The 21,077-nt window shown below is 41.0% G+C and overlaps 2 protein-coding genes across 2 annotated transcripts; both read right to left on the bottom strand.

Annotated features, from left to right (window-relative positions):
* Nucleotides 1–178: 178 nt before the first annotated feature.
* Nucleotides 179–4,014, bottom strand: LOC311303318 (kelch-like protein 10; the record flags this gene model as incomplete). The annotated part of the gene is made up of 8 exons (XM_084429745.1): nt 179–367; nt 472–563; nt 847–963; nt 1,139–1,288; nt 1,505–1,702; nt 2,134–2,553; nt 2,753–3,245; nt 3,872–4,014. The coding sequence occupies 8 exons, from the start codon at nt 4,012–4,014 to the stop codon at nt 235–237; spliced, it is 1,746 nt and encodes a 581-aa protein (XP_084285871.1). The 3' UTR covers nt 179–234.
* A 9,588-nt stretch (nt 4,015–13,602) lies between these two features.
* Nucleotides 13,603–17,480, bottom strand: LOC311303319 (kelch-like protein 10; the record flags this gene model as incomplete). The annotated part of the gene is made up of 8 exons (XM_084429746.1): nt 13,603–13,873; nt 13,985–14,076; nt 14,358–14,474; nt 14,650–14,799; nt 15,004–15,201; nt 15,603–16,022; nt 16,225–16,717; nt 17,338–17,480. The coding sequence occupies 8 exons, from the start codon at nt 17,478–17,480 to the stop codon at nt 13,741–13,743; spliced, it is 1,746 nt and encodes a 581-aa protein (XP_084285872.1). The 3' UTR covers nt 13,603–13,740.
* Nucleotides 17,481–21,077: the final 3,597 nt, after the last annotated feature.

Here is a 21,077-nt window from a genome sequence, read left to right on the forward strand (position 1 = left end):
GTTTAATAAAGCAATAAATAGTTTACTCAGTAAAAAAATTTAAAATAATTCTCAATATTATATGTTGGTTTGTTGAGCTGTAGAAATCCCTTGCAAGGTTTAATTTTTTTAATGAACAGCAGTACACCTGAGAGAAAGTTAAACATTTAGAATACAGCCTCTTTTTTGAATGCTTTTATTCAGGAGACATGACTCTCCATTTGTAGTCAGACTGTCAGATCTGCTAGAAGGAGATCATTGACTGTCAGACTCGTCTTGTGTCTGTACGGTGTCTCGTAGGGCAGCATACTGTGCCATGTTAGGCAATCCTGATGCTACACAACAGCTCAGAGCACTGCGGGAAATGGCCATTTCATTTACATCAAACCTGTATAGAAAACAGATGCAATGAAATATAGTCTGTATTAGACTTATATTTATATCTAATGCAGTGTAAAATGATCTGTAAAATTTAGTGTTTGTGGAAGTTACCATTCATCTGTCTTCTCATCGTAGCGCTCCACATCAGCGGTGGTGCTGAATCCATTAAAGCCTCCGACAGCAAACAACTGACCATTAACTACCTGGATTTTGAGGAAGGTAAAAAGGAAAATAAATAATGTACACCTAAATGTAAATCTAATGTACACAATAAATCTTATTATAGATGCAACACTTAATTTAAACATAGTTAGAATGTTTTGACACACATTGATCATCGAAGCCTTCTACAATTTTAGGGTGCAACTTTCCAATTATTCTCAATATGGAACCAAAAAATATATATATATTCAATATCATCAAATCATTGTTGTAATGTCATTTCATAGTTTCACCAGATACAGATTTTAACTGTCCACATCTCACCTCAATGCCAAAGTTGCTGCGTGGGTTGTACATTGATGCAACATCAGTCCAGATGTTAGTGAGCGGATTGTAGGCCTCCGCACACCGCAAACGACTGGCACCATCAAAACCACCAACCTTTAAATAAATACACTTTTTATTTATGTATTCTGTGCATTTGTAAATGCACATCCATGCATGCATTTGCATAAGTGCAACCTTTAAACTGTGATTGTTCCATATTTCTGTATTTGTGTCATGGTTATCATAGCTAATTAACACTATAACACTGATATGTGTGTTTAATACTCACAGCATACACTAGATCTGCATAAGCGATCACACCAACACCACTGCGGCGGCTACTCATGGGAGCGATGAGAGTCCACTGGTTTGTTTCAGGGTTGAAGCTCTCAGCAGAGGAGAGACACTCGATCCCAGTAAAACCACCACAGATATAAATCTGACAAACACAAAAATAACATGCATGATGTTTGTGCACGATCATCACAGATTGATCAGAAAACCAGTGTTTAAAACACTGTTTAAATGTTATGATATTCCTTTCCATATTAACACTATTCCTTATGCCATATCTCTATTTCCCCTTTCCTTCATGCTTTACAGGCATTAAGAGTCTCCGGCAGAAGAGTGAGGGATCATGGGTAAGTGCTCTTACCCTGCCCTGCAGTGAGGTGGCGCTGGCGTCACTCCTTTGTTCATTCATGGGTTCCATCATTGTCCACTGATTGGTGTTTGGATCGTAGCGCTCTACTGTTTTAAGCCGTTGTTGTCCATCAAAACCACCAATGGCATAAATGAGCCCGTCCAGAACAGCAACACTAATATAGCAGCGGCGTTCATACATGGGGGCCACCTACAACACACCAAACACATCAGTGTGCGAACACACACCAATACACCATCTCATTGGTTCTGTCCTATCAGTTGCAAATAAATACAATGGCATTACTATTATTATATTTTTTAATGGTATTTTTTGACACATTATATTATATTATATTATATTATATTATATTATATTATATTATATTATATTATATTATATTATATTATGCAAAGCTACAACAATTGCTGGAACACACAAAAAAATGTATCATGGTTTTACCACTTTTAGACATGTAATACGGTAATACAGTGGTATTCTTTGAAGTTATGTGGAGTACAGCACATCTTTCAGCACTATGGTCCATATCAAAGTACAATCCGGTACCATCACTGTACCACAATACTGTTTTGTGAAGGAAGCTAAATTAAAGTTACATGTTGACCTACAGCATTACTCACCTCATGCCAAGTCTGAGTGATGAGACTGAATTTCCTCACGCTGTTGAAATACCCCACATGGTCAAAACCACCAATACAGTAGACAAACTCATCCAGGACTGCTGTACCATGATAGGCTCTGGGACGCTCATCCTCTCGAGTCACACTGACCCAGCAGTCTGCCTTCACATCGTATGCCTCAATCTCACTGGTGGGATTGCCGTCGCTCCATCCTCCGATGGCCAATAGGATCGATGAGGGCAGACGTGGACGTGTCAGTTGATGCATGAGTTCTGAGTTGGTGGGTTCATCCATGTTGAGGTCAAACAAAGTCTTCATTGCATTGATGATAACAGGCATGCAGGCTTCATTCTCCATCACTAACGCATTGCACTTTACATTATTGATGAAGTAGGCTGGTGTTATCAACCCCAATCGAACCTGAAGCACAAGGGAGAGTTCAGACTTTCAGAGACTGTTACTAAGCAGTTATATGGTGTTCAACAACGAAAAAGGATTTCCAAAATGGCAAAACCACAAAACAACATTTCTAACATTTAACTAACATTAAAATAATAGCAGAAAATGTATCTCGATTTTAAGAGTTTTAAGATATTTGTAATTACAAAAACTGTTTTACCTTTGGCAGAAGCACGGCAATGTGTCGCCTCCTGTTTTCTGGTGCATGATTAATCCAGTGGAGGACGGCTTCGAAAACCACCTCCTCCTGTCTGACATTCAGCTCATCCTCACCAATGATCTCCTCCAGCTGTTCCAGGGAGAGCTCCAGGAACTCCTCAGGGACGTGCAGAAGCTCCTCAAAGTGCTGCAGGATGTAGTGCTGTGCTTTACAGAGGAGCTTTGAGCAGGTGGAGAAGTCCTCTGTAAACTTGCAGATGCCGATGCAGTTCTCTGGGCATAACTGTGACTCCAGGAACTGACAGCAGGAATCTACAAGACCTGAGATTAAGATCATTTCAGCCGCCACCAAGAGCTCCAGCACATTCTCTTGAGTAATGAGCACAGATCTTGTGTACGCATACTGGATAATAAGAGGCATGATGTCTCGGGATATTCCTTGAATTTCACAGAAATGTTGTGCTGGGCTGCTCCAGTTGTTGGAGAAAAGAGCCCTGTGAACCAATTTGACAAAGAAATACAGACATTAATAATGAGCATATATTAAATAACTTTTCAGCCAAATTTACTTAGAGAAACAGATTAGTTTCCTGTATTAAATTTTAACACGTTCTGTTGACTATAAGTAACGCTGCACCTACATGTCTACTAACTCTCATTAGAGTGTTAGTTAAGTATTAATAGACTGGTAGGGTTAGATTAAGTTGACATGTAGTTGCAAAATTACTTATAGTTTGTATCTGTGTCTGTTGGAGGACCATCACAATAAACTGTTTGCAGATATTAAGCAGACAGTCTCCTTATACTCCAGTGAAAGTTAGTTGACATATAGTTGCAAAGTTACTTATAGTCAACAGCACGTTCAAAAGGGACCATCAAAATAAAGTGTTACCAAAACTTCATTCATAGCCACTTCCAGAATCAAATTCCAAGAATGTTGTTTCCTAGATATCATAGTTACAGTCTTTTTTCTGGCAATACACTCATTCATATTCATGCATTTATATATTTGGACTTAGGCAGTTTCAACAGTATAATGTTGGCAGTGGAAATTATGTATATAATTATAATCATTTCTAGGTAATTTGCACACAATTGCAGTTCAAATGCTTCTTCTCACCTAAAGTAGGAGCTGCAGCCACACATGATGATCTTGTGCACTTGAAATTCTCTGTCATTGGACTTGATGATCATGTCAGTGTGTTCGCCCAGTAAACGTGCTTCATCAAACACGTCAAAGGCTGTTGCTCTCATGTTCTCCATGTTCTCTCAGGACTGTAAATGTATTCAGTCTTCTCTCCTCAAACTCTGAGTAAAGTCTCCTCAGGATTGTGTCTTTGTGGGACTTTTGCTCAGGAGAGTTCTATAGAATGTCTCTGTGACATCATAGTTGTAGAGCTTGAATATATCTTTCAGTTTGTGTCTTGGCCACATAATTATTATAGAGTTTTGTTTTATCGATTCCTTTTGAATGAAACATCTTTACAGTAACATAGATATTCAAATTAATAAAAAAAAATTAACTCAGTGACAAATAAAATAAAGCATGGGATAATTAGTCATTTGAATATGCAATCATCCATTTTTGATTGCACAACATACACACTAGTGAGTTTTTGACAGGAGGACAGATTTTTCTTGCATGGTGTGACTGTGACCCCAAACAAGTTTACCAGAGGCCAGTATGAAGAGGATTGCTCTTCACAGATGTCATATTCCCATTACATTTCAAGGTCACGCAGCATCATGAGTGCAATGTCTTGCTTTTATTGGTTAAATCTGTAAATTCAGAATTACTGCCATTATAAGTAAAATTACAAATAAATGGGCAAGCTGACTTTTTTTTTCTTTTTCTTTTTACAATATTTACAACTGGAAAAATTCAACAAACAAGACTTTGAACAGTCACTAAGACACTACGGCTGTATCTGAAATTGTCCCTTATACTGTACCAGCAGTTCTCAACTGGTTTGGCCATGGGACACACATTTTCCCATGGACATTAATAGTATTATTTTTTTTTATTTTTTTTTTTGACCGAATATATATAGTATTATCACGATATTGAAATAAGCATGTTCAAACAATAACAGTTTTTTTTCTTTCTTTTTTTCTTAAAACAAAAAGAACTCTAAATTATTTTCAAATCCAATAAAGTAATACACACAAAAACTACATAAAGTAAACAAATGTTTTAAACTGATTCAAGTGTTAAAGAATAATAAAGAACAATAGGTAACACTTTACAATATGGTAAAGTCAGTTAATGCATTAACAATGAGCCAAAGCTACATTTGTTACCATAGTTATTCTTTATTAACATTAGTTAAAAAAAAATACAACTGATCATTGTTAGTTCATGTTAGCTCAGGTCCATTAAATCCTTCTGAATTTAATAATGTGTTATTAAATGCTACAATTAACATTAACCAAGATTAATAACTGCTTTAGAAAGTATTGTCCATTGTCAGTTTATGTTAACTATAGTGGATTAACTAATAAAGACTTATTGTAAAGTGTTACCTGTTACAGAATGCAGATCCAGACACAAAGAAATACATTGAAATGTGAGCTTTATTAACAGCACTGAGCAGAACGGAGAATACGGATGAGTATGCAGTTCAAATAGACTTTGAAGAATGAGTAAAGCTTAGTAATGAAGACCTTCCTTGTTTTATAGGTGAGGGAGATCATGGATAGCTGGATGGACGCACACACCTCTTCGTGTGTGGTGAGTATGCAGGATGATGACAGGAGAACACGGAGAACAGGTAAGCAGTCCACTACAAACTTCCTTAACAGTATTTATGCTTAAAGAACACTCAACCGCAGTGTACCAATGTAAAGAACATGTACTGTAGGTCTAACAAAAAACAATGTCAGTGTGTGCGTGAGATTGTGTGTCTATGTGTGAATATTCTCAATCAAACAAAGGGTGAACAATCAATACTTTTAACCCTAGAGTGCAGGCTTGGTGGGCCTAGAGACTGCATTTTTCCCACACTTCCTTTGGCTTTAAATTACCAAATGGCTCCATATAGACAACACAAACGTTTTAACTGTCTGAGGTCTCAGAATCCTCACGACTGGCTTTCGACATTTTCTTGGCAACTGCTCTGACTGTCCTGCCCTTCTTTGAAACCTCATCAGTTACTTTTTATTAAAACACTGGCCGGCGACACATCCATCTGCCTTTATTTTCCACTGTCTAGGCATTCAGTAAAATTATTAAAAAGAAATCCGCAACCAACATGCAGCATCCCATGCTGGGACCAGCCGTCTTAACTGAAAGCAACTTGCACTGAAACACCTTAAAGGGGTCCTATTATGCCCTTTTACAAAGTCTTGATGTTGTGAACTTTTGCAGTGCGTTTCTGTACTTGGTTTTGTTGTGAACTTTTGCAGTGCGTTTCTACGGAGCCCGGGAAGTCACCTGTGGGAGAAAAAAAAAACAATCCGTGGCGACGGTTTTGCAATCCGTCCGCTCAGTTTATAAACCGTACTCAGGAATTCTCAAACTGTTCCCTCGGTTTAAAAAATCGTGCCCACGGATTAATAAACCGTACCCACAAGTTTCTAATCCGCGCTCTCAGATTTGTAAACCATGCCTTCAGTTTTTGCAATCTGTACCCACAAATTCATAAACCGTGCCCACGCTTTCGCAATCCGTTCCCACGGGTTTGTAAACTGTACTCACGGATTTGTGGCTCACTCTCATTTTAGAAGAACACGTTGTTAACGAATCTTATTGTATATTGTTTTATTGAATATTAAGTGGAATACATCAAATTGACATACATCTGCATGCTTAAAGTGATTCTCAATTGTAGCGGATATGGGTGGAATATACGACTTAATATGAATGACGTGCATCAAAATCTTTTGTTTATTTGTGATTATCTTAGCACTTTATTATTATTTTCTAACTTGTATTATGACTGATATTTGACGAATTGCTTTGTTCATTTTTTTTTAAGTTTTGGACAAAAGCGTATTTTAAATATGTAGCCTAAAATGTAATAATAATAATAATAATAATAGTTACCGTGTCCATGCTGGTGTCCGTGCTGGAGAAGGTGGTGTCCGTTGTCCGTGCCGGAGACGGTGGTGTCTGTGTCTAGGCCAGAGACGGTGGTGTAGGTGTAGGTGTCCGTGCCGGAGACGTTGGTATCCGTGTCGGAGATGGTGGTGTCCGTGTCCGTGCCGGAGACGGTGGTGTCCATGGTTTAGGCACAATTGCTTGCCTTTTGTTACTCTTATTGCTAGTTATTATTGCACTTAAGTGGCGTACTGTCCCGCATTAGTTTTGATTTGAGAAGAACCAGGTATTTAAGTCAGCAGAAGAATTGTCAGCAGTCAACAGTCAACATAGCTGACTTCATTCCAGCCTTTGCAACTCAATCTACTCTCAATATCTTGGGCTTGACTGAGACCTGATTCGTCCAGAAGATGCAGCAACCTCCGCTGTTCTCTCTAACAACTTCTTGTTCTATCACACTCCTCTCCAGTCTGGGAGGGGTGGGGGCACAGGTCTTCAAATTTCTAACAATTGGAAAAACTCAACCCACTCTTCTCTATGCAATAAAAATTCATTTGAATTCTATGCTATTACAGTTACAACTCCTACTAAAATCCACATTGTAGTAATTTATTGCCTCCAAGGTCAATTGGGCTCCTTTGCAGAGGAGCTGGATGTGCTTGTTACGTAAAATATACGCGGATGCAAGTTGTAAGTAAAAGATCTCTTTTTTGAGAAACAACAATGTCCAACACGTTGCAGACAGCAGGAGAGTGGTGACGCAGGGACTTCGATGGGCAATCCCGGACAGATGAGTGATGACTGAGTGTAGAAATCCCCGGAGTGATGAGTGATGAACCAAGTGTTGAATCCAAAACGAGACTGGAACATGAACGACACGACACGACACGATGAACTCAAACTCAGAATAGAGAACACACGAGGAGAACAGGAACAGGAAACAACACGGGGAAGCTCCAACAACGATCTGACAAACACAAGACGAAAGACAAGGCATTAAATAGGCTGTCTGATGGAATGCAGCTGCCGCTGATGAGAGAATCAGGTAATCAGCGGTAACGCCCACACGAAACAATCAGTACGCACACACACACACAAGATGAGAGAGAGAGACAGCGGATCTAACAACCGTGACAGTACCCCCCCTCCTAGGAACGCCTGGGGTTCCCAGAACCTACCTGCCGATTGTAATCATCGATAAGGGAGTGATCCAGGATGTCCCTAGCAGGTACCCAACTTCTCTCCTCCGGACCGTAACCCTCCCAGTCCACCAAGTACTGGAATCCGCGTCCCCTCCGTCTCGAGTCCAGAATACGGTTTACCGAATATGTAGGTTCCCCATCTACGAGTCGCGGCGGTGGGGGAACCTGGGCCCCCTGTCGGAAACCACATCCATCGGGAGGCCATGTAGCTGAAAGACGTGATCTACGACAGTTACCGCTGTCTCCTTGGCAGATGGTAATTTGGGCAAGGGAATAAAATGACCCGCCTTCGAGAACCGGTCCACTACGGTCAAAACGACCGTCTTCCCCCGGGAGGGTGGGAGGGCGGTAATGAAATCTAGCGCTATGTGGGACCAGGGTCTCGAAGGGACAGACAGCGGTTGGAGTAGCCCATCTGGGGGTCGATTGGAAGTCTTGCCAGTGGCACAAACCGAACAAGCCAAAACAAAATTGCGAATGTCGTGAGCCATCAATGGCCACCAGAATCGTTGCTTGACCAAAAAACTGGTGTGATTAACTCCTGGATGACACGCAACGTTGGAACAATGCCCCCACTGAATAACGTCGGACTGTAACCCCTCCGGCACAAATAATCGATTCGGTGGGCAACCGGGCGGAGGCGTTACCCCTTCTAAGGCCGTTCTGACCCTCGATTCGACCTCCCATGTCAGAGTGGAGACCACTAATGTCTCGGGTAAAATACACTCGGGAGTAGACGGGAGTTCGGAAGGATCAAAAATACACGACAAAGAATCGGGTTTGACATTTTTGGAACCCGGGTGGTACGAGAGAGAAAAATCAAATCGTCCGAAAAAAAGTGCCCACCGAGCCTGCCTGGAGTTAAGTCTTTTAGTAGACCTGATATATTCCAGGTTCTTATGATCAGTCCAAACGATAAAAGGTACCCCCGACCCTTCTAACCAATGACGCCATTCTTCCAACGCTAACTTGACTGCCAACAACTCTCTGTTACCAATGTCATAATTACGTTCGGCGGGTGATAAACGATGGGAAAGAAACGCGCAGGGACGCATCTTGTCGTCTGTGGAAGAACGATGAGACAGAACTGCACCTACCCCCACCTCTGACGCGTCGACCTCCACCACGAACTGACGCGAGGGATCAGGGGCTATAAGAATGGGGGCTGAAACGAAGCGGCTCTTAAGTTTGGCGAATACAGCCTCAGCTGTATCGGACCACCTGAACGTCGTTCTGGGGGAGGTCAAGACGGTCAGAGGCGCGGCTAGTTGGCTGAAATTGCGAATGAAATGCCAGTAAAAATTGGCGAACCCCAGAAACCTCTGTAGGGCCTTACGGGAATCTGGACTTGGCCAATCTACCACAGCCTTAACCTTGTCTGGGTCCATACGTACTCCCTCAGACGAGACGATGTATCCTAGAAAAGAAACAGACTGTGCATGAAAATCGCATTTCTCCGCCTTGACAAAAAGCCCATTCTCTAGCAGCCTCTGAAGCACTCTTCTGACGTGCTGAACGTGTTCCTGGAGAGAAGCTGAAAAAATCAATATGTCATCCAGGTAGACATATATGAACTGATCTACCATATCTCTCAGCATGTCATTAACGAGTGCCTGGAAAACCGCCAGGGAGTTGGACAGCCCGAAAGGCATGACCAAGCATTCGAAGTGTCCCCTGGGGGTGTTAAAGGCGGTTTTCCATTCATCCCCCTTCCGAATGCGAACCAAATTATAGGCGTTACGTAAATCCAATTTTGTGAAAACAGATGCTCCCTGCAACCTCTCGAAAGCTGAAGACATCAACGGCAAAGGATAGGTATTCTTTACCTTGATGTTGTTCAGCCCTCGGTAATCAATACAAGGTCGCAAGGAACCATCCTTCCTCCCCACAAAAAAGAACCCCGCCCCCGCTGGAGAAGAGGAAGGTCGGATGAACCCCGCTGCCAGAGAATCAGAAATATATTTCTCCATGGCCTCCCTCTCAGGAACAGAAAGAGAGTAAAGTTTGCCTTTAGGTGGAGACTTACCTGGCAGTAAATCTATAGCACAGTCATAGGGACGATGTGGAGGAAGAGAAGCAGCACGGGACTTACTGAACACTTCCTTCAGATCAAGGTACTCCACAGGCACGTTTGATAAATCCGCTGCCTTCTCCTGAAACACAGAACCAGACACAGACGAACAAGCAGACACAAGACAAGACTCATAACACTGAGTGCTCCATTCGGAGATGGAGTGCTGGCGCCAATCCACCCTGGGGTTGTGTTGATTCAGCCTGGGGTGACCAAGAACTATGGGTGCCAGAGGGGAGTCCATGAGGAAAAACGTGATGGTTTCTGTGTGGTTGCCTGACGTGATAAGGGTTATGGGACCAGTAGTAAGGGAGATGGTGGGGAGTTCCTGTCCATTGAGAGCATTAACAGAGATCTGACTGGTGAGTGGTGTGATGGGGAAATGAAATTTCTGAGCGAAGTGAATGTCCATGAAATTACCTTCGGCTCCGGAGTCCAGTAAGGCTTGGCAGGTGTGTATGTGGTTGGCCCATCTCAGTCTTACCGGAAGGAGAGTGGACGGTGAGGACTTCTCGGCGGAGATCCCATCCGATAGTAGCCTCTTCATTACTATCGGGCTTGCTCTTTTACTGGACACGAATGTAAGAAATGGCCCGTTCCTCCGCAGTAAAGGCATAGTCCTCGGGATCTCCGCCTCTCTCTCTCCTCCCGGGAAAGCTGAGCTCTCCCTACCTGCATGGGCTCGTGATCGGCGACGAGGCCGACCGTGTCTCCCTCGCTGGTCGATCGGCCTTCAGCGCCTCCGAGTCTGCGGGTAGGACGAGTGTATTGCTCCAGGCGGTTAAGACGAGCATCCACTCGCAACGGCAGGTCGATAAGTCCGTTAATACTCTGGGGAAGGTCCAAGATGTATATTTCCTTTTGGACACGGTCGGCCATCCCATGCAGGAACATGTCCCACTGCGCCTCCTCGTTCCATCTGCACTCCGCCGCCAACATTCGGAACTCGATAGAGTAGTCGAAGACCCTCTTCATCTCAGCGGCGAGTGCCTGGAACGAGGCGCAGCATTGATCTTGGCTCTCCCACACCGCCGTCCCCCATAGTGCCGCCTGACCTGTGAGAAGGGTGAGTACAAACGCCACCTTGGACTCCTCTCTCTTGGAGTCCTTGGACCTTGGACTCCTCTCTCCTCACCTTGGACTCCGTGTAAGAAAGGCTCTGCAAAAATTGGGCTCACCAGCATAGCTCTGAGGAACAGGTTGGCGTGGCTCAGGTTGGTTACTCAGCTCCGGTGGTGTGGGGGGAAATGGCGGTGTGGGTGGCACAGTGGGATTTCTCAGGAGTTGGAATTGTTGGGAGAGCTTGGACACCTGCGTCACGAGCGCTTGCACTGCGTGCCCCGTGGTGGTGATACTCTCCTGCTGCTAAACCATACGAGAGATAGTGTGGTTGATGAACTCAGCGGTAACGCCCACACGAAACAATCAGTACGCACACACACACACAAGATGAGAGAGAGACAGCGGATCTAACAACCGTGACAGTGCTGCTGTCCTCATTCCCTGAGGATGGCAGTCCACTTGTACTCTTTGGCGATTTTAACATACATCTAGAGAAGCCTTATGCTACAGACTTCCTCTCTCTCCTAGCATTATTTGATCTCAAATGGCTCATCACCACAAGTACTTTGTACTTTAGTATTTTGCTAATTTCTTCACTGACAAAACAACAACCATCAGCAGTCAGTTCTCAGCTCCAGAAATCTTCTCTCCTCCTTCTCTCCACTCACTGAGGCAGAAGTATCTAAACTTCTCCTCTCCAGTCATCCTACCACCTACCCATTAGATCCCATCCCCTCACACCTTCTACAAGCCATCTCTCCTACACTTTTACCAGCACTCACACAGATCATCAACTCATCTCACCATACTGGCATGTTCCCTACCGCATTTAAGCAGGCTCGGGTAACCCCACGGCTTAAAAAACCCACATTAAACACGTCACTTGTAGACGGTCACCAGCTGGACATCAACCAATCTGGTTTCAAGAATGGCCGTTCAACCAAGACTGCATTATTGTCGGTCACTGAAGACCTGCGGTTTGCAAAAGCTGATTTCAAATCATCAGTTCTCATTCTTCTCGATCTATCTGCTGCCTTTGACACTGTGAATCATAAGATCCTTCTGTCCACCCTCTTATCACTGGGCATCACAGGAACTCCACTTCACTGGGTTGAATCTTATCTCACAGGTATGTCTTTAAGGGTTGCCTGGAGAGAGGAGGTATCCATATCACATTAACGGATCACAGGGTTTCCTCACTGTTCAGTTCTTGGACCCATCCTCTTCTCCATTTACACTACATTAAGTTTCTCTTATCACCATTGCTATGCTGATGACACACAGCTCTACCTATCATTTCAACCAGAAGATCCCACAGAATCTCAAGCTGTCTGGCGGACATCTTGGCATGGATGACAGAACATCACTTGCAGCTCAACCTGGCCAAGACTGAGCTTCTCGTTTTCCCTGCCAATCAGTCTCTACAGCACGATTTCACCATCCAGCTAAGTACATCATCTATTACACCATCAAGGTCAGCTAGAAATCTTGGAATAATCTTTGAGGTCCAACTGACCTTCAAAGACCACATTGCAAAGACAGCTTGGTCATGCACTACACAACATCAGGGAGATCAGGCCTTTCCTAACTGAGCATGCAACACAACTTCTCGTCCAGGCCCTGGTAATTTATTGGCTGGATTACTGTAATGCTCTTCTGCCTGGACTTCCATCGTGTACCCCAATCAAACCTCTACAAATGATCCAGAACGCAGGGCCCACGTCACACCTCTTTCGTAATCTCTCTGCACTGGCTAAAACTCGCTGCTCGCATCAAGTTCAGGGAATTAACGCTTGCTTTCAGACCACAGCCTCAGTACCTTCCTACTTCCACTCGCTCTTACGAGTCTACATCCCTACCAGAAGCCAACGATCGGTAAATGAGCGGCGACTGGTGGTACCATCACAGAGAGGCACAAAATCAATCTCCAGAACATCTTTGTTCACTGTTCGATGTCCCCGCTTTCATCTGGAATGCAGAATACCTGACAACATTCAAAAGACAGCTGAAACTCAAATCTTCCATGAGTACTTTACCTCATCATCATAAAAAAAGATATGCCTTTACTTTCCTTTAATCCATCCCTATTCTATCTTCTGCTACTTTTAAGCAATGTCTAAAACTTTATCTTGCATTTGTTTGCCTCTTCACGATGAATCGCTTGCAGTATTCCTCATTTGTAAGTCGCTTTGGATAAAAGCGTCTGCAAAATGAGTAAATGTAAATGTAAATTAATTCATTTGATTCAATTAATACTTTCAAACCCATTCCTTCCGCTCAGCATGGACTGATGGTAGCTTGGATGCCCAAAGGCTCTCAAAGTATGAATCTACACAATGTATAATCATATAAAAGAAGCCAGTAAATTACTGTAATTCATACAAAGTTTAATAAAGCAATAAATAGTTTACTCTGTAAAAATAATTCTAAATATTATACTGTATGTTGGTTTGTTGAGCTGTAGAGATCCCTTGCAAGGTCTAATTTTTTTAATGAACAACACTACACCTGAGAGAAAGTTTAACATTTAGAATACAGCCTCTTTTTTGAATGCTTTTATTCAGGAGACATGACTCTCCATTTGTAGTCAGACTGTCAGATCTGCTAGAAGGAGATCATTGACTGTCAGACTCGTCTTGTGTCTGTACGGTGTCTCGTAGGGCAGCATACTGTGCCATGTTAGGCAATCCTGATGCTACACAACAGCTCAGAGCACTGCGGGAAATGGCCATTTCATTTACATCAAACCTGTATAGAAAACAGATGCAATGAATATAGTCTGTATTAGACTTATAGACTTATATTTATATCTAATGCAGTGTAAAATGATCTGTAAAATTTAGTGTTTGTGGAAGTTACCATTCATCTGTCTTCTCATCGTAGCGCTCCACATCAGCGGTGGTGCTGAATCCATTAAAGCCTCCGACAGCAAACAACTGACCATTAACTACCTGGATTTTGAGGAAGGTAAAAAGGAAAATAAATAATGTACAGCTAATGTCTTTAACTTTACTTTAATAAATCTTATTATAGATGCAACACTTAATTTAAACATAGTTAGAATGTTTTGACACACATTGATCATCAAAGCCTTCTACAATTTTAGGGTGCAACTTTCCAATTATTCTCAATATGGAACCAAAAAAATATATATATTCAATATCATCAAATCATTGTTGTAATGTTATTTCATAGTTTCACCAGATACAGATCTTAACTGTCCACATCTCACCTCAATGCCAAAGTTGCTGCGTGGGATGTACATTGATGCAACATCAGTCCAGATGTTAGTGAGCGGATTGTAGGCCTCCGCACACTGCAAACGACTGGCACCATCAAAACCACCAACCTTTAAATAAATACACTTTTTATTTATGTATTCTGTGCATTTGTAAATGCACATCCATGCATGCATTTGCATAAGTGCAACCTTTAAACTGTGATTGTTCCATATTTCTGTATTTGTGTCATGGTTATCATAGCTAATTAACACTATAACACTGATATGTGTGTTTAATACTCACAGCATACACTAGATCTGCATAAGCGATCACACCAACACCACTGCGGCGGCTACTCATGGGAGCGATGAGAGTCCACTGGTTTGTTTCAGGGTTGAAGCTCTCAGCAGAGGAGAGGCACTCGATCCCAGTAAAACCACCACAGATATAAATCTGACAAACACAAAAATAACATGCATGATGTTTGTGCACAATCATCACAGACTGATCAGAAAACCAGTGTTTAAATTGGATGATATTCCTTTCCATATTAACACTATTCCTTATGCCATATCTCTATTTCCCCTTTCCTTCATGCTTTACAGGCATTAAGAGTCTCCAGCAGAAGAGTGAGGGATCATGGGTAAGTGCTCTTACCCTGCCCTGCAGTGAGGTGGCGCTGGCGTCACTCCTTTGTTCATTCATGGGTGCCATCATTGTCCACTGATTGGTGTTTGGATCGTAGCGCTCTACTGTTTTAAGCCGTTGTTGTCCATCAAAACCACCAATGGCATAAATGAGCCCGTCCAGAACAGCAACACTAATATAGCAGCGGCGTTCATACATGGGGGCCACCTACAACACACCAAACACATCAGTGTGCGAACACACACCAATACACCATCTCATTGGTTCTGTCCTTTCAGTTGCAAATAAATACAATGGCATTACTATTATTATATTTTTTAATGGTATTTTTTGACACATATTATATTATATTATATTATATTATATTATATTATATTATGCAAAGCTACAACAATTGCTGGAACACAAAAAAATGTATCATGGTTTTACCACTTTTAGACATGTAATATGGTAATACAGTGGTATTCTTTGAAGTAATGTGGAGTACAGCACATCTTTCAGCACTATGGTCCATATCAAAGTACAATCCGGTACCATCACTGTACCACAATACTGTTTTGTGAAGGAAGCTAAATTAAAGTTACATGTTGACCTACAGCATTACTCACCTCATGCCAAGTCTGAGTGATGAGACTGAATTTCCTCACGCTGTTGAAATACCCCACATGGTCAAAACCACCAATACAGTAGACAAACTCATCCAGGACTGCTGTACCATGATAGGCTCTGGGACGCTCATCCTCTCGAGTCACACTGACCCAGCAGTCTGCCTTCACATCGTATGCCTCAATCTCACTGGTGGGATTGCCGTCGCTCCATCCTCCGATGGCCAATAGGATCGATGAGGGCAGACGTGGACGTGTCAGTTGATGCATGAGTTCTGAGTTGGTGGGTTCATCCATGTTGAGGTCAAACAAAGTCTTCATTGCATTGATGATAACAGGCATGCAGGCTTCATTCTCCATCACTAACGCATTGCACTTTACATTATTGATGAAGTAGGCTGGTGTTATCAACCCCAATCGAACCTGAAGCACAAGGGAGAGTTCAGACTTTCAGAGACTGTTACTAAGCAGTTATATGCTGTTCAACAACAAAAAAGGATTTCCAAAATGGCAAAACCACAAAACAAAATTTCTAACATTTAACTAACATTAAAATAATAGCAGAAAATGTATCTCGATTTTAAGAGTTTTAAGATATTTGTAATTACAAAAATCTCTGTTTTACCTTTGGCAGAAGCACGGCAATGTGTCGCCTCCTGTTTTCTGGTGCATGATTAATCCAGTGGAGGACGGCTTCGAAAACCACCTCCTCCTGTCTGACATTCAGCTCATCCTCACCAATGATCTCCTCCAGCTGTTCCAGGGAGAGCTCCAGGAACTCCTCAGGTACGTGCAGAAGCTCCTCAAAGTGCTGCAGGATGTAGTGCTGTGCTTTACAGCGGAGCTTTGAGCAGGAGGAAAAGTCCTCTGTAAACTTGCAGATGCCGATGCAGTTCTCTGGGCATAACTGCGACTCCAGGAACTGACAGCAGGCGTCTACAAGACCTGAGACTAAGATCATTTCAGCCGCCACCAAGAGCTCCAGCACATTCTCTTGAGTAATGAGCACAGATCTTGTGTACGCATACTGGATAATAAGAGGCATGATGTCTCGGGATATTCCTTGAATTTCACAGAAATGTTGTGCTGGGCTGCTCCAGTTGTTGGAGAAAAGGGCCCTGTGAACCAATTTGACAAAGAAATACAGACATTAATAATGAGCATATATTAAATAACTTTTCAGCCAAATTTACTTAGAGAAACAGATTAGTTTCCTGTATTAAATTTTAACACGTTCTGTTGACTATAAGTAACGCTGCACCTACATGTCTACTAACTCTCATTAGAGTGTTAGTTAAGTATTAATAGACTGGTAGGGTTAGATTAAGTTGACATGTAGTTGCAAAATTACTTATAGTTTGTATCTGTGTCTGTTGGAGGACCATCACAATAAAGTGTTTGCAGATATTAAGCAGACAGTCTACTTATACTCCAGTGAAAGTTAGTTGACATATAGTTGCAAAGTTACTTATAGTCAACAGCACGTTCAAAAGGGACCATCAAAATAAAGTGTTACCAACATTTTATTCATAGCCAGAATCAAATTTCAAGAATGTTGTTTCCTAGATATCATAGTTACAGTCTTTTTTCTGGCAATACACTCATTCATATTCATGCATTTATATATTTGGACTTAGGCAGTTTCAACAGTATAATGTTGGCAGTGGAAATTATGTATATAATTATAATCATTTCTAGGTAATTTGCGCACAATTGCAGTTCAAATGCTTCTTCTCACCTAAAGTAGGAGCTGCAGCCACACATGATGATCTTGTGCACTTGAAATTCTCTGTCACTGGACTTGATGATCATGTCAGTGTGTTCGCCCAGTAAACGTGCTTCATCAAACACGTCAAAGGCTGTTGCTCTCATGTTCTCCATGTTCTCTCAGGACTGTAAATGTCTTCAGTCTTCTCTCCTCAAACTCTGAGTAAAGTCTCCTCAGGATTGTGTCTTTGTGGGACTTTTGCTCAGGAGAGTTCTATAGAATGTCTCTGTGACATCATAGTTGTAGAGCTTGAATATATCTTTCAGTTTGTGTCTTGGCCACATAATTATTATAGAGTTTTGTTTTATCGATTCCTTTTGAATGAAACATCTTTACAGTAACAAAGATATTAAAATTAATAAAAAAAAATTTACTCAGTGACAAATAAAATAAAGCATGGGATAATTAGTCATTTGAATATGCAATCATCTATTTTTGATTTCACAACATACACACTAGTGAGTTTTTGACAGTAAAACAGATTTTTCTTGCATGGTGTGACTGTGACCCCAAACAAGTTTACCAGAGGCCAGTATGAAGAGGATTGCTCTTCACAGATGTCATATTCCCATTACATTTCAAGGTCACGCAGCATTAGGCCACATCATGAGTGCTATGTCTTGCTTTTATTGGTTAAATATGTAAATTCAGAATTACTGCCATTATAAGTATAATTACAAATAAATGGGCAAGCTGACTTTTTTTTTTCTTTTCTTTTTACAATATTTACAACTGGAAAAATTCATCAAACAAGACTGAACAGTCACTAAGACACTACGGCTGTATCTGAAATCGTCCCTTATACTGTACCAGCAGTTCTCAACTGGTTTGGCCATGGGACACACATTTTCCCATGGACATTAATAGTATTATTTTTATTTATTTATTTTTTAGGAATTTGACCGAATATATATAGTATTATCACGATATTGAAATAAGCGTTTTCAAACAATAACAGTTTTTTTTTTTTTTTTTTAACAAAAATAACTCTTAATTATATTTAAATCCAATAAAGTAATACACACAAAAACTACATAAAGTAAACAAATGTTTTAAACTGATTCAAGTGTTATAAAGAATTATAAAGAACAATAGGTAACACTTTACAATAAGGTAAAGTCAGTTAATGCATTAACAATGAGCCAAAGCTACATTTGTTACCATAGTTATTCTTTGTTAACATTAGTTTAAAAAAATACAACTGATTATTGTTAGTTCATGTTAGCTCAGGTCCATTAAATCCTTCTGAATTTAATAATGTGTTATTACATGTTAAAATTAACATTAACCAAGATTAATAACTGCTTTAGAAAGTATTGTCCATTGTCAGTTTATGTTAACTATAGTGGATTAACTAATAAAGACTTATTGTAAAGTGTTACCTGTTACAGAATGCAGATCCAGACACAAAGAAATACATTGAAATGTGAGCTTTATTAACAGCACTGAGCAGAACGGAGAATACGGATGAGTATGCAGTTCAAATAGACTTTGAAGAATGAGTAAAGCTTAGTAATGAAGACCTTCCTTGTTTTATAGGTGAGGGAGATCATGGATAGCTGGATGGACGCACACACCTCTTCGTGTGTGGTGAGTATGCAGGATGATGACAGGAGAACACGGAGAACAGGTAAGCAGTCCACTACAAACTTCCTTAACAGTATTTATGCTTAAAGAACACTCAACCGCAGTGTACCAATGTAAAGAACATGTACTGTAGGTCTAACAAAAAACAATGTCAGTGTGTGCGTGAGATTGTGTGTCTATGTGTGAATATTCTCAATCAAACAAAGGGTGAACAATCAATACTTTTAACCCTAGAGTGCAGGCTTGGTGGGCCTAGAGACTGCATTTTTCCCACACTTCCTTTGGCTTTAAATTACCAAATGGCTCCATATAGACAACACAAACGTTTTAACTGTCTGAGGTCTCAGAATCCTCACGACTGGCTTTCGACATTTTCTTGGCAACTGCTCTGACTGTCCTGCCCTTCTTTGAAACCTCATCAGTTACTTTTTATTAAAACACTGGCCGGCGACACATCCATCTGCCTTTATTTTCCACTGTCTAGGCATTCAGTAAAATTATTAAAAAGAAATCCGCAACCAACATGCAGCATCCCATGCTGGGACCAGCCGTCTTAACTGAAAGCAACTTGCACTGAAACACCTTAAAGGGGTCCTATTATGCCCTTTTACAAAGTCTTGATGTTGTGAACTTTTGCAGTGCGTTTCTGTACTTGGTTTTGTTGTGAACTTTTGCAGTGCGTTTCTACGGAGCCCGGGAAGTCACCTGTGGGAGAAAAAAAAAACAATCTGTGGCGACGGTTTTGCAATCCGTCCGCTCAGTTTATAAACCGTACTCAGGAATTCTCAAACTGTTCCCTCGGTTTAAAAAATCGTGCCCACGGATTAATAAACCGTACCCACGGTTTAAAAAATCGTGCCCACGGATTAATAAACCGTACCCACAAGCAGGCTTGGGAGGATTACTTTAAAAATGTATTCCGTTACAGTTACAAATTACTTCATAAAAAAAGTATTCAGTAACGTAATCCAAGTACTATAATATGAAAGTAATGTAACTGATTACTTTTGGATTACTTCAAGGTCACGTATATAAATAAAGTCAAGCAAGAAGAAATATTATAAAAAAAAATATATATTTTTTTTTATTTATTAAGAATTTGGCTCAGTGTACATTACAATATTTTCAAAATATACACACAGGCCTGAATACATATTTATGTAAAGGGCTATACAGACATCTAGTGGCTAATGTATGGTATTACAGATTATTTTGTTTTATTTGTAACTAATTTTTAACTAAAAAATAAAAACACAACCTTTAACATTTTTACACAATCTACATATTAACGTTAGTTTATTTTAAAATAGGCCTACATGTTGACTAAAGCCGTGATCTTTCTTAATTTGCCTGACTGAACTTGGGGCGTTGGCAGTGGGAGTTCCCCTACGTTACCTAGACAGCGAACATCCCGTTACGTGAGAAAAGATTAAGAAAGGACATTTTGGGTACTAAAAAAGATACTCTCCTAATTTCTACAAAATAGCAGCGGAATTTCCATGAATTAAAAGCGATTTTACCCGCAGGCAGCGTCGTTTCTACTAGCAGCAGTGATTCAATCTGCGTCTGAGGAGATTGTAGAAAGCTGTTATTTGCGCATGCACCAGCGCGTGGCACACGTGAGTCATTACTGGCAACAGAACCAGGAACTACTGTATAATCAAGCAGCGCTTAATATAGTGTTATGCCAAAATACTTATTTATTTAGTTTTAAATTAAACCATTGTAATCCTGAAAGTATTCCCCCTTTTTTTAAAATGTAACTATAATCTGATTACTACGTTTTTTGACGTAACTGTAACGGATTACAGTTACTGGATTTTTGTATCCTGATTACGTAACGCCGTTACATGTATTCCGTTACTCCCCAACCCTGCCCACAAGTTTCTAATCCGCGCTCTCAGATTTGTAAACCATGCCTTCAGTTTTTGCAATCTGTACCCACAAATTCATAAACCGTGCCCACGCTTTCGCAATCCGTTCCCACGGGTTTGTAAACTGTACTCACGGATTTGTGGCTCACTCTCATTTTAGAAGAACACGTTGTTAACGAATCTTATTGTATATTGTTTTATTGAATATTAAGTGGAATACATCAAATTGACATACATCTGCATGCTTAA

The sequence above is a fragment of the Rutilus rutilus genome (assembly GCF_951802725.1).
Source record: "Rutilus rutilus genome assembly, chromosome: 14".
In the NCBI taxonomy this organism is placed as follows: Eukaryota; Metazoa; Chordata; class Actinopteri; order Cypriniformes; family Leuciscidae; genus Rutilus; species Rutilus rutilus.